The sequence below is a fragment of the Rhinolophus ferrumequinum genome, chromosome 26, assembly GCF_004115265.2.
Source record: "Rhinolophus ferrumequinum isolate MPI-CBG mRhiFer1 chromosome 26, mRhiFer1_v1.p, whole genome shotgun sequence".
Taxonomy (NCBI): Eukaryota; Metazoa; Chordata; class Mammalia; order Chiroptera; family Rhinolophidae; genus Rhinolophus; species Rhinolophus ferrumequinum.
The window spans coordinates 540286-555120 of record NC_046309.1 but is presented as its reverse complement, the minus strand read 5'-3'; the positions used below and the strand labels follow the sequence as shown (position 1 = coordinate 555120).

The 14835-nt window shown below is 50.3% G+C and overlaps 1 protein-coding gene across 2 annotated transcripts in view; it reads right to left on the bottom strand.

Annotated features, from left to right (window-relative positions):
- The window catches only part of PTPRN2 (protein tyrosine phosphatase receptor type N2), a 427823-nt gene that overhangs the window by 149064 nt on the left and 263924 nt on the right, over positions 1–14835 (bottom strand). For both annotated transcript variants that reach the window (XM_033098764.1, XM_033098765.1), the window contains exon 12: positions 5257–5321. In XM_033098764.1, coding sequence (XP_032954655.1) covers positions 5257–5321 — 65 coding nt within the window. The remainder of the gene's footprint in view (positions 1–5256; positions 5322–14835) is intronic.

Genomic DNA, 14835 nt, shown 5'->3' with positions numbered 1-14835 from the left:
TAGTTTGGAGGGCTCCAGGCAGGTGGGTGACATGGCCGGGCATCAGTCGGTGGGTGAAATACTTGGTCGGAGGCAGTGCTTTTCTGCCCCGAGGGACGCTGAGGTCACGGAGGCACCAGAGAGGACGCAGCTCAGACAGACAAAACACCGCGGAGCTGGTGCTGTGGGCCAGGTGTGCTCTGCCCTCGGCCTCCGCCCGGAGCCCCTGCCCCAGGAAGCCACTCACCCACGCCCACTGCCCACGCACAAAAAGGGTCGACACCCAGAGTGGGCACGGGGCTATTCCTTCAAGAGTTTAAACAATCATTTTGACAAATACCTAATTGCAGTTCCGATTTCCACAAGGTGGGTCAATTCAGTCCCTGGACAGCGCTTCTCCATTGACAGCTGTCCGTCAGATATCATTTCCACTATGACACGGGAAACTTGGGGGCAGAAACAGATTGTAGTTGGGGAGTCAGAGTCCTGCTGAGCCCACTGAGAGCGCAGGGAACAGGCCAGGGCTGCAGGAACAAATTTGGGGCCACCACCACACAGATCAGACAGAAAGCAGGCCTGGAGAGCCCTCGGGACCCCGGGACAGAGGAGCAGGGAGGGGCCATGCCACGGGGCGTGCAGGGTGCTGGGCCCCACAGTGAGGAGCTGGCAGAGCCGGGCAGGGGCCTCCCCTGCACAGTCAGGCTTTCCGAAAGGAGGTCGGGCTGGAAAGCTGCCAAGAGGACAGGAATCACCATCCAGTAAAGTGCCCACCAGTCTGCAGACTGTGAGGTCACTGACGATGGCGACAGTAAGTGTTTCTGTGGAGACAACGTCCTGACGGCCGGAAGGAGCACAGGTAGGGGGACGCTGGATACAGGGGACACGGACACACTTTGGAGAGTGTTGTCTTGAAGAGAAACAGAAATGTGAGGAGGAGAGTGTGGCGAGGGACTGCCTGTGTCAGGGAGCTTCCCAGTTTAACCGGGTGGGGAACATGCGGGCAAAGGTGCGTGTGGATAGAAGCTGGTGAGGGAGCAGACTGGTGACGTGGGAGGGAGGGCATGACGGCAGGAAGTCAGTGGGGAGAGGAGGCGGCCCAGAGCGTGGCGGGATGGCTGCTTGGTCCACTGTGATGGGGGAACTGGACAGAGTGTGCGTGTGTGTGCACAAGTGTAGGTGGTCACGTGTGTGCATGTGTGCACACAAGTGTAGGTGGTCACGTGTGTGCACACAAGTGTAGGTGGTCACGTGTGTGCATGTGTGCGTGCACACAAGTGTAGGTGGTCACGTGTGTGCATGTGCGTGCATGCACACAAGTGTAGGTGATCACGTGTGTGCATGTGTGTGTGCATACAAGTGTAGGTGGTCACGTGTGTGTGCGTGTGTGTGCACACAAGTGTAGGTGGTCGTGTGTGCACACAAGTGTAGGTGGTCACGTGTGTGCACGTGTGTGCACACAAGTATAGGGTGGTCACCTGTGTCTGTGTGTGTGAGCCTGCACACATGAGCGTATGGTAGGGTGGTTGCCGGAACGAGGAAAGAGCAGACCTGAAGCAGCCGTTTTGCATCACGGGAGCATTAAAACCCTTCGGGTGGGGCTCTGGCAGCGCTGAGTCTCCCTGTGAGATCTGTGATTGTGGATTTCTAGTGAGGAGGTGAGGGCCAAGTCAGTAAGACACTGTCCCCAGACACTGTCCCCGCTACCCAGAGAGCACAGCCTTGCGGGGAGGAAGAGGAAGGTAAACACCTGCTCATAGAATGGAAACTCCCGCTGGATAAATGAGGCAAAGAGGCTGAGCGGCTCAGTGGACAGGCCCCAGAGCCATGGGCTGTGGTCAGAGTAGGACAGATGGAGGCAGAGGAGGCTTCAGAACACATGGGCACCAACAGCAAGTGTCGCGTGTGGAGAACTAGGATGGATAGGAGGTGAGGACGGAGGACTGAGGGACGGCGGCCGTGAGATGTGTCTGTAAGTGGACTCGCTGTGAAGGCCCCTGGTGACCAGAGGGCTGCCCCAACCCCAGAAACCAGGGGTGGTCGTGGCAGCATCCTGTGCTAAGAGCAAATGATGAGCCCCCTCTGCCCGAGGGGGCGTCCAGCTTTCTGTGGAACAGCAGCTCCTCAGTGCACAAGTCTGTGTGTTTTGTTTGCTGCTGTAGTCCCGGTCCTTAGGCCAGGGCCTGGCACACAGTAGGTGCTCAGCGAATATAACTGACTGAATAAATGCACAGTGCACTGAGCTGAGCCGGGGCTCTCTCATGACATACACATAGAAATACCAAATGAAATGCATCCACTTAAAGCGTATAAAGCTAAGAGCAAAGGAAGGAAGGGAACCTCCAGATTCCAGAATGAAACGAGAAACCCCAAGATCAAATATATGGTGATGGAAAGAGAACTGACTCTCAGTGGTGAACACACAATGTAATTTATAGATGATGTATTACAGAACTGTACACCTAAAATATATGTAACTTTACTAACAATTGTCACCCCAATAAACTTTAATTAAAAAAGAAAGAAAGGAGAACCCCCAACCGGGACATAATGGGGGCTGCTGCTACAGCTGCTCCCAGACACCTGCACCTTCACAGGTCTGAGGCTGGGGCCTAGGGTCGGGGTTGTGTCCACCCGGCCTTGCAGCTGCAGGTGTGGGAAGGCTGCCCCTGAGAACACACATAAAGCCTAGCACCTTGGACAGCTGCCTCACCTCCCTGCCGACCACCATCAAGCCACCTGTGAGCTGGGGACAGGCCAACACCCAGACCTGCACCGCCAGCCAGGGCCCCGATCTTACCACCGGAGTGGGGCAGATCCCTAGCTGACACACAAGTGGATCCTGGGACAGGTAGATCCCCGTGGAAGTAGCGGGGAGTATGCAGCTCTGACACAGACCGCCCCTCCCCGCAGTGTAACTGCCCGCCCAAGGTGAGCACACACCACCCGGCACAAGCCACCCCGGAAAACACCTCCACAGGGGGAGCTGGCAGCTGTCATGGAAAGGAGCTGTAACCCGACAACACAAGAGAGCAAAGAAGGGTGAGAAAGACCACAAGAGTCAGAGAACGTAGCCGACACTGAGCGCTGTTGCAGGTGAGCACGGAGAGGAAGTGCCACAGCATGGCTCTGAGACAAGCGGGGACCTGGGGAGGGGCCTCAGACACAGGCGAGCAGCAAGGCCCACGCCCGTGTGAAGGGACCCATGGCCCTGTCAGGCATGACACATCTATGATCCTAGCACATCGTCACCATACCCCGGGGGGGTGGCACTGCGGCCACCCCGCTGAGGGCAGAGGAAACCGGGTGGTGGTGAGAATGGAGCTGCTCGGGGATGAGCAGCACTGGAGATGAGAGACGACAGCCTCGCAGAGCTGAAGAAGGATGCAGACTGAAGGGGCACATCACGCACTGAGGGTCTGACACACGGGGAGTCACAGAGGTCGGAAGTGCCTGAGCTTGTCCCTGAGGGCATGGTGGTGACGCGGGGAGGACGCAGAGTAGGGTCACCACTTCCCGACCTCCTGCTTCTCCCGGGGGGAAGAGCAGTGGCTCCTCAACAGGCCACAGAGAGAAGTCTGTCGTGAAGGCTCAGGATTCCCTGATGACAGCGAAGAAGCAAGCTCGGTGGGGACATGTGACAGCCCTGCTTGGCTAGGAGCCAGTCAGCAGGCTGGACCCATGGCCAGGTCCTCACTCTGTGCCCTGAGGCAGCAGGCGCCATGCTGGGCGTCTCCCAAACCAACGCTGGGGGTCCCTGTCACCCACTGCCAGTCCTTCGCACGCACAGCCTGTGTCACTTCCACAGGCACACGTCCCAAGCCCTGGTGTGGCCCAAACACCCTCCATGAGGGACAGGAAGCACAGACCAGAGCCACACGCCTGGCTCTGGCCACGTCCCCCTGCCTTTGCTCCCAATCACTGGCCACCAACACTCCTGCCACGGGAACAACCCGCCATTCAGGATCCTGCCCGACGAGGCTGAGGAGGGGCCTGGCGCGCGTGCCGGCTGCACCGAAACAGGCAGCCCAAGCCCCTTCCCTCACGGGCTGTCATCCGCCTGGACACTGTGGCCCTTTCTGCCACTGGTCAGTGCACTGTCCACGGGTACAGACGGTCCTGGGACGCCCACTGTCCTCAGCCTCATTGGCTGCTAAAGTTACAGCCTGGTACGCAGGGAAAACTAGCCTGAGCCACCAGGCAGCGAGGAAAACCAAGACGTGTGTCTTCCAGCCCCTTGGAGCATTTTCTGACAAGCTCCTGTCATAGCAGTGGTGCCCTGTCCTGCACGCTGCCCGCCATGTCGCAGGGACCGAGTGTCTTCAGGCACAGTGGGCTGCCTGCAGGCCTGTCCTTACTTGCTGTCATTGGTCAGCCCAGGAGCCTCTGCTCTGAGGAACAACCCATGAAAGAAAGACTCCTGTTCCAGAAGCCAGGACTCAGGACGGCTGAGGCGGAGGTGCCCCCAAAGAAGGCGGTGATGCCTACGCGGCTCTGAGGAGCACAGCTGTGCTGGGAGCAAGGCGCCCCCATGGAGCCGCCTCAGTGCTGAGCATCTGCCATGGTGAGGCCCTGACATCTACACGGCAAGCGCGACCGCGCAGGCTGGCCCGGCCCACGCTTACGAGTGACAGCGAACACTCCTGAGAGGGCACAGGCTCCCTGCCTGTGGACAAGTCATCGGATCACCCAAGGTCAGGAAAGTTGGGTTTCCAGGAGGTGATGCCAGCGGCCTGGACTGCTGACGGAGTCCCTCTTTCTGTCACCAACACGGCAATGTCTGGGCATGACTGCTGTCCGATAGACTTTAAATTACATCATGGAGACATTCATGCTCGTATGCTGCCTGCCCCCCAACATGTCTAAGCAATGAAGATAAAAGTGCAGCCCCCTGCCCTCCCAATCACCAGACGAAAGGATAATTTCCTTTGCTTGCTCATGTCCACAAATTTAACAGTCATGAAACACCAAAGAAGCAAGTACGTGTTTTCTGAAGGTTTTGACAGTTTTCTTATGGATGACTCATTTTCCCCAGGAAGACACCAATTCTGATTTTAAAGGCAACCAGAAACTGTGAACTTACCCCGGCACCGGATCAGCATTTCGGCCAACGGGAGGACGAGCCTACACTGACCAGCTGCCCCCCCAGTTCAGCGTGACCTTGGTAGGACTGAGCACACTCTGCGGGCCTACTGGGCTGTGCTCGCCCGGCCTCCACGCGGGACCAGACCGACGCCAGGACGCACCGACGGTCTCAGAGGGCAGCCCTCTGTTACTCACCGATCCGACTCTGGCTTGAAGAATTTTCAGTCCCGACAATCTTTCCAGTTTGTCCTTGTTGTCGACTGTTAGGAAAAATGAAGAAGCACAAGGGTCAGCTCGGGGAGGAAATCAGGACACCCTGCTTTGGGAAAACTCAGTGGAGTCACTGCTGGTCCTGCCTCCTTAGAGTGTGGGGATGTGAGAAGGCCTGGGGGGGGGGGCGCCCGAGCGCAAGGCCTGTCATGCTTGGGAGCTGAGGTCCCTGAGCCAGCGCCCCTCAGCCTCATCTAGAAAACGTCATTGTGGGAAACATACAGAATTGTTGAATGAGACATTGTAGGTGGTCGTGCTCTGCAAATGACCGTCTTATTTCAGAATAAAACCAGTGGGAAACACACCGTCTTAACGAGTCCGTGATCACAGAAGACCCACACAATGCACACGGAATGCACACATTCACCCCATTCGGGCTGGTTGCTGCTCCCTCTAATTCGTGGCCTGACGGGAAATATTCTCTCATGATTTAGCCCCAGAAAGAGCCTCACCCGAGTTTGCTTCTGACTTAGGGAGAGGAAGACTTTCAGAGAATGAGGCACCGTCTACATCACACCAAGAGAAATGACCTCCGGAAGCAACGAGCAAATGTCCCTGGAAACCCATCGTCCCAGAGCTAACACTGCAAAGCACCCGCCCCTACGCTGCCGGGGGCAAGTTGTGACACAAAGCAATTGACCTTGGCTTCCGGTTCTGTACCAATGTTCTTGTCATTTTGGAAATAAAACCCAGAAAAAAATGTCTTTTTATTGCAAGCCCCAAGAGTGAAGGGTGCATTGCAATTGTGATGGGAGCAGACGGAGCGAGTGAGAAAATGCAGCTGCTTCTACCTCTTGCTGTAATACACACACCACACCAATCGTGGGTGGCAGAACGACCTGGGGAGGGGACAGCGAGAGCCTGCCCTCTCCACCTTTGGGGCCTTTCCTTGTCTTGTAACAAGTGAACGTTATTTTTGACACCTGGGTAATCATCTGGCTACAGAACCTCAGAATCTCAGAGATTTAGGGCTTCGGGGTGCAAGGGGGGGCCAGGCAGGGGTGGTGGCCCACATGGAGCCTTGAATGGGAGAGAGTAAGAGACAGCGCCCAAAGCAACTGCTTTTAAGCTCTGTGAGTAAAGGAAACACTTTACTGAACGGCAAGCTGCTTTGGGGACAGTCGAGAACTCTAACAGGCCGAGGGACACAAAGCACATAACAATGGAATCTGCAAAGATGCCATTATTGCTCCACAGCAGAGACAGTATTTCAGGTTCAGGAATGAAACGCCATCCCTACAGTAACGCAGACACTGCAGCCCAGGGACAGCAGACTCTCCAGGCTGGGCAGGCCAGGGTCCACCTGACCTGCAGTGTGAGGGCGGCAGGACGACACTTAAGGGGACAGCACAGCCCTGCTTGCGTCCCAGCAAGACCGTACCCACAAAGCGGGCGCTGGCCCAATGACGCCGGCAGGCGACGCTACCGCACGCGTCCACATCCACACTGCAGGAGGCCACTCGCTGCCCCTCTGCCTACACACCTTCCGGTCCCGTTCTCAGGGTGAGCCCAGCAGAGCTTCCAGGCCCTTCCCTGCGTGTCTCGCAGACACACGCATGGCCCTGCCGGCCAGGCCTGAGGTCCAGGCTGGTCTCCCTGCCTCAGACCTTCAGGCAGGTCCTGTCCACTGACCGACGTACCCAACGACCTTCTCAGCGCAGTGAAAACGTGGTCATCTTCCAGGCAGCCCAAGCGCCCTGCCTCAGTTTCCCCTTAGGAAAACTGCGTCGCAATGCCCACGTTGCGAGAGGATGAGGGTTGTGTGGGAGCCTGCGTGTGCTGTGCACGTACAGGGCCTGGCACATGGCAGTGGTCAATCAACGGTTTTGACTGGACCCATAAGGCAGCCGGCCCGCGTTCCTGCCAGAGAAAGATAACGTCCGTTTGCGCGTCGCTCTAAAATGCCATGCTGCTGACTGGTCAGGGCTCTGCCTGCTTTTCAGAGGCCGAGCCTCAGCGAGAGTCCCTCCATGACCTCGCTCAGTCCCTCGGCTTACAGGCTTCCTCATCGGGCGGAGCCCACGCGTCAGCGAGCCTCCACGTGGAGGCCGCCCGTCTCAGAGCTCTCTCTTCCCTCCGCATCTGCAGACGCTGTTCCCCTTTCTTCAGCCTCGTCTGCTCCTCCCACTGCCCCTCACCTGGCGCTTTCTATAACGTGTCTCCGGGATCCTTCGAACCAGAAAATATGGGGGGTGGGGTCTAGTGATGTCTATTTCCTAAAGCCTTGCTTCCATCTCTCATCACCAGCTACCTGGTGGGATTAGCCGATTGACGCACGGCTGAAAGACAGAATTATCCTGCCTCCCATTCATTCATTCCCTCACTCACTTACTCAGCACTCCCGTGTGCCAGGCGCGGGACTGGGGATGGCTGCCACAAGCCCTGGCTGAGCTGACATGGAACGGAGGGGGTGGGGGCACAGCCGAGTCTGTCTGATGAGGGTTGTGAGGGGAACACACAGGAACATTGCACGAAGCCCATTTTCATCTTCATGGGAGACAAACAGGGTTTCCAAACACACAAAAAAGCCCTTTAAAATTAAATCCACTAGATGAAGGATATGCAAATTACCTAGAGAAGCAGAACCCTACAATGTTCTCAAAATTCTGCAGTAGCCCATTTAATTAGGATTTTAATTTATCAGAATAATTCTTTGCACTTGACAATTTATGCAGCATTCCATATAATTAAGCACGTAGCTACACTGGAACAATTCTGCCTCTCTCTTTAGCCCCATTATTTTACCATGAAAGGATGTGCAGAAGTCTCCTCTGTGATCTAAATTTCAACGGGGACAACTTAATGGCCAAGCTGCACAGGAAGCAGGGGACAGAGGAGAGAGGCGAGAGGCGGCTCCGGGCACCGCCTCGCCCCTGACATCAGGCAGCTAGGGCCTGCAAGGCAGAGCCTGGCTCTCACCCTCCTGGGGCACAGATCTGCGTCTGTACGTGTTTCCATCACAAAAACGTCCATCCACCCTGCCACATTTTTACCCCATGGGCCTCTACGGAAGGGAGCTCGTGAATTGTCACGGTCACTGGGAGACGGACCTCTGACTGACCCATTGGCGCCCTGCACTGGGGTTCGGCCTCACTGAAGTTGGTACGGCCCCTGGTCGATACTCCCTGTGTCACTGTGGAGGTGACTTGCCATGTACTTTCCACAGAGACGCCGTCACCCTGCTTGGAACCTGTGGGGCTGAAGTCAGTGCCGGGCAGGGAGGGGAGCAGATCTGAAGAAACGATCCTGATACACCACATGCCCAGGCCACCGCCTGGCGGGGGGAGCAGTTCAGAGAGGGACCAGGTGAGCTGCCCATACCTGCCCTAGGTGGGGGGGACGGAGGCCGGGGATACAGCCCCGCTGCTGAGAGCCCACATGGCTCCCGGGGTCTTAGGGAAGCTCCTCTTTCCTGTAAGGGAATTTAACAAATGGGCCATTTTGGTTCACTCTTTCTCACGTGAGCATTTTCTTAGAAGCTGCACCGGGGCCACAGATAAGGCCCCAGGCCAACTGCTCTCCCAGCTCCCGGCCTCACCTGGAGACCTTACAGTCCAGGCCTCTCTCTGGGCATGGAATCTCCCAAATCGTGTCCTCCCGATGGCACCAGGTGTCCCGCAACAAAGGTGTGAAGGCCTGGAAACACGGAGGAGCTTGACACGTCCCAGAGGAGCCGCTGTCACTTCGGGAAGCTGATGTATTTGAGGTTATTTCTAGCTTCCTCTGTTGTCTTTATGATTGAAAGTTATATACTCTATTTCTATTTTTCAGTGGTTTCCCAGGGATTTTAATATCCACGTGTAACAAACTCTCACATTAATAAACAAATATTCACTGTCTTAACATTTACAAAGACCTTAGAACACTTTAACTCCATTCACACTCATCTCATTTTAAATGCTATTGTTTTCATGTCCAGTATTATAGTTCCATCTTGTTTTTAGTCTCAGGAGGCATTATTATTTTATACAATATATTTTGTTTAAATGCATTCCCATATTTACTATTTTCTTTGCTCATTGTTCCTTCTGCTTCTCAGGTCTTCCTTCTGGAGTTATTTTTCTTTTCTCTGTAGTAAATCTTTTAGAATTAACTCACATGAGGAGGTGTTGCTGACAAACTCAATTTCTTTGAGAGTACCTTTATTAAACTCTTATTCTTAGCTTTTTAAGCCCTCATTTTTATAAGACATTTTTTCTTGGTACAATTCTAGGTTGACAACTCTTTCCCCTCAGTAATATGGAGACATTTCTCTCCTGTCTCTGGTTTCATTTTGGATGCTGTAAAACCATCCATGAGTCCAATTCTCATTCCATTTTGGATAGCTTGTTTTTCTACTTGGCTGCTTTTAAGATTCTCCCGTTGTCTTGGATATCCTGCAGTTTCACTGTTATGAACCTAGATGCAGAATTGTTTTCATTCTGATAGACTTCTTGAATCTGAGGATTGGTGTCTTCCATCGGTGACAGAAAATTTTCAGCCAGTGTGTCTTCAAATATTACCCTTGATCACTCTCTCCTCTCCTTCTAGAACTCCTATTAAATGTAAATATATATATAAGACTTTCGTTACCTTGTCTTTTAGGACTCCTTACCTTTTCTAAAATTCACATTTTCTATTTCTTTCTCTCTCTCTAGGCTGCATTCTGGATAACTTTTTCAGTTCTATCTTTTAGTTCACTGATTCCTTCTTCAATTATATCTAATCTGTCCTTAAACTCACCTCTTGAGTTTAAAATTTCTATTACATCTTTCATTTAAAAAATTCTATTGTTTTAAATTTTAGAGAATAATTTTTAAGGCTCTTAATCTTTAGATCATATATTACTTCCCTCTTGTATTCCTTAACATATATAAAAATACTTAACTTTATGTTCTATGTCTATTTGTCACACTGTATGACGTGGTCCTAGCTGTATGCGGCAGGACTTCCTTGCCCAATTAGGCCTGCCTTGGGTCTTGCCTCCTGCTTGTGACAGTCTGTAAGGTCGTGAATGTAGAAGTTCAAGTACACCCTGTTTTGGGAAGTACCCTCATGATAAAGGTCAATATCAGGGTCTACTTACAGGTTTCTGGTTTCACTTAGTTTGGGATCTTCAAGAATTTCAATGTTGCCAGACACCTGATATGTTTAAAATGTATTCCTATATAATCACATTGCAACACTTTGGGTTATTTTCTGCATGAGGGTCAGTCTTCTCTCATGGAGAACGAGTTCTCCCAGTGCCCTGATGGAGACGGGGAAATCCCCGCAATCCTCTGAGAAGCTCCACCCCCTCCCCAGCCATTCTGTGCTTATGGAAGAACAAGTAAATGCAGGTTTGAGCAAACCTCATGACAAGCTAACGTGTGTTTAAATAATCTAGCAATTTTATGTTATGTGGAACATAACTATAAACTGATGTGTGTGTAAAATCGTTACACTTCCATGTTTTTACGCAGCATTCTGTCGGACCTCTTGTTTAGCTGCGAGGGAGAAACGTCAGTAGACTGTCAAATGTCACCTTGAGTGTGGACACCAGGCTATCCTCCTCCAGTCTTTCCTTTGGACTCTGTCTCCAGTCTGCAGTGGCACCGTGAGCCAATGCTGGACCTGGGCCCACGCCCCAGTGGTTCTAGTTCTGAACAAGTCAGTCCAAGCTTCCTTTGACAGGCTGGCATTTGCTGCCACTGCCTGACCACAGTGAGGCTGTAGGAAGGGAAGCCAGGTCTTCTGAGCCTGAGGCCATTTTTCGTTTGATGATACCACAGCTTGTGAAGAGGCACGCGCTCCAACAGGACGAACCGCTCCCCTTTAATTATCTTACTCATAACACAGAGATGTGAGGACGGTTGGGAAGCATGAAGAAGCGTCATTTCCAGGCCACTCAGCCCCATGCTCATAGCGATTCCTAGCAGAAGCCACTCTTGGAGGGCCCACGGGACGGCACTTGTCCGCCTCCCACCCTGCAGATCCTGCTCTGAGGGCTGACTGTGTGTCCAGCTCACTTGCTAGCAATCACTGCAGCTGAACGCCCTTGCTTCAATTGCTATTCCAAACCTGATTTTTTTTTTTTTTTTGATGTCTTGTGTGAAGTGAAGGCGCTGAACATGGTCCAGCTTCAAATGCCAGAGTTGCCATGAGAGCACAGGCTCGGAAAGGCTCTCTCTCCTTGGAAACTGAAAGGTCAATTTGTCAAACCCACGCTTCGAGTTCCCAAGGAAGGTTCTTTAGTCCTGTTTTTCAGCCATAACTGAATAAATAAATGAGCCTTTTATCTGCCAGGCCTCCTATGAAATCTCCTGAGAGCGGGCAGGGCTTCGCTGAAAACATAGCTTAGCTGCGAGGTAATAATAATGACAGGCTGGTAAAAGCTAATGTCAGCTTCAATTTCCAAGTCATTTTTCAAATTATTTTAATTAGATATTGTTTCAATCTCACTTACATTAATTTAATATCTGATATCAACATTTCAGTTTTCAATTTGCTCAAATGATTTTTTTCCCAGTCTGCCTGGTTGCCTGGAGTAATTTAAAATACAATGTTTATCTTCAGCAATTTTCAGTGCGTGGGTCCTGGCAGCTGCTATGTCCAATAAACGTGATGGGGAGGAGGGCCTTGGTGCTCAGGAAAAAGGGAAACTTGTCTGCTTATCATTTATCTCTAGACAGTAAGTAAGCAGGTCGAGCTGAGGCTAGGAGCTCATAATAATAAGATTTTCCACCAATTCCACTATGTAATTGGCTTTCCCAATGCAAATTTCAGTGAAATCTGATGGTGTGTGTGTGTGTGTTTTTTTAATTAAAGGGCATCTGAATAAACAGCCATAGTCCCTCATCAACACATTTTCTGACAATTTTCAACAATAAGGCCTTGAACCTGCCCCCAGAAGATCCTTCTTCCTCCATACACACAGTCACCATTTAGGTTGTGAATTTTGTTGTCCTTTGTTTCTTTCAGATACGTACAGATTCTAGGAAAGAGACGCCCGTATAAAAGCAAACATGAGTTTAAATTAGGTCTTGTGTTATAAAACGTGGGGTGAGTTAGGTATCCTCAAGTGCCCTTCTGAGACCAGAAAATTATTTTTATTCTTCATAATTAGAAATATCAGATCCAATTTCTTTCTGAAAAGTTTAAAGTGCTTAAAACAGTGAATATGCTCTCCAAGTCACTAGAAAGCAATATAAAAGCAAATCAAAACATTATGTACGTGGCAGAAAATAAACAATAGGAAAGAAGCATAAAATGTGATAAATAAAAAATACACATAGTTATGACAACAAATGTAAACAGGTTAAATTATCCTATTGGGACAAACTCAGGTCGAACTAGATGCTATCTACAAGGAACATATCTAAAACAAAGAAGTTCAGAAAAATTAAAAATTGAAAGGGCAGGGAAAGAATGAGGTAAATATAAACAGAAATAAAGAAGGGGTCATGGTAGTAATATGACAATGCACAATTTTTTAAAGTTGTTTTAAAAAGTGAAATAAATATCATAATTATATCTCTTAATGTTAAAAAGTTCTAAATGAAGGCATACTATTCATGAGCTGGTATGGTACCAGAAATTAAATAAACCATTGAAATTGATACAGAAGAGCTGACATGCTGCTCACGCCTGGGCAGAGAGAAAACCTCGAGGACAGCCAACACGGACTGTCACGGAGCTGTGGGACCTGTGCCTAGCGCTGTAAATGCCTCCCAGGGCACCTCACAACAGTCTCTGAGACAGGTGCTTTGAGTTGTTCCATTTTGCACTAGCGAGGAAGTCTGAGTTGTATAGTCGCACAGACGGCAAACGAAGGCTCAGAGCTGAATCAGTCTCCCCAGCCCTCATGGGGGACATAGAGTCTAATAACTTCACTAATGAAGATAATTCAGTAGCAGTTGATTGATCTCTAGAAACACAAATATGACCGATCAGACAGTGGGCCTCAAAGAAAGCCTTCGTGATTTCCGAATAGTGAAACTTACACAGGTTGTATTCTCCAATCATAATCTAATGAAATTAAAAATTAAAACCACAGAAAACAAAACTCTCCAATCAGTTGGGCATTGAAAAATACACTCTGAAATTATTCTTAGATTAAAGAAGAAATTGAAAGCATGATTGCAGAATAGTCAGAAAGCAGAGATTTGAGGATGCTAAGTCGCCCCTGTGGGCGGGTCGCCGCACCCCCACGTGGGTGTGGTCGCCAAGGCACTCATTACAACGGAGGAAACAGAGAAAGCGAAAACCAAGCACCCAACTCAAGGAGCTAGATGTAAAATAGCTGAAAGTTAGGGAAGGAATAGAAATACATAATAAAAACATAAACTGCAAAAGGGAAACATGATTGATGAATAAATCTAAGAGCTTGATTTTAGGGAAAAATATATAAACTCTTACTAGAAGTCTAATGAAGAAAAAAAAAGATACCTCAAATCCCCAAATTACCAAAAGTTAATAGTGATAAAAGAAACCTAACCACAGATGCAGTGGAAATTTAAATTACAAGTCAATACTAGCACTAATATATAAAAATTGGAACACTTAAGGAATTGAACTACGAACAAAGAAAATGTAAACTACTCAACTGGCAAAGAATGAAGAAAGAACACTGAATCAACAACTGTAAAGAAACAGATTGTCAAAGAAATGACCTTCAGGCGAAGGGTGAGGCTCAGTCAGTGATAGTGACAGCAGCGTGTTCCAAACTTCCAGGACGGAATGTCCCCCCTCGGGGGTTTGCAGCCACGTGTGGGAGCCTGTGAGGTGAGCAAGGTCAGGGCCTGAGCTCTCAATGACGGCTGTGTTGGTGGCCACAGACGTGGACGGACTCAGAGCCGGCAGGGACTCGGCCCCCAGAACGGAGGCCCTGGGGGTTACAGCTGGATGGCCCTGCCTTTGAATGGGACATTCTACACAGAGTGCGGGTGCTGAAACGTTTGAAACTTCCAAAACCATGTCAGAATATAACACAGGAGAAAATCTAGGTGGTCTTGGGTTTCGGTGATGACTTTTTAGATAGAACACCAAAAGCATAATCTATAAAAGAAAAAAAATTACAAGTTGGAGTTTGTTAAAATTAAAAACTTCTGTTCTGCAAAGACACTGTTAAGAAAAGACATATGACAGACTGGGAGAAAATATTTTCAAAACATCTGATAAAGGACTATGTCCAAACATATTATACAAAACCTCTTAAAATTCAACAATAAGAAAACAACCTGACTAAAAAGTGGGCAAAGACCTTAACAGACGCCTCACCCAGTAAGACAGATGGCAAGCAGGCATGTGAAGCTCCACATCATACGTGATCAGGGAAATGCAAATTAAAACAACGAGACCCCCCCCACATACCTATCAGAACGGCCAGATTCCGGACACTGACACCACCAAATGCTGGCGAGGACGTGGAGCCACAGGAACTCTCAGTCACTGCTGGTGGGGACGCAAAGGGTGCAGCCACTTTGGAGACAGTGGTGGTTTCTTACAGAACTAAACACACTCTCACCATGTGACCCAGCAATCGTG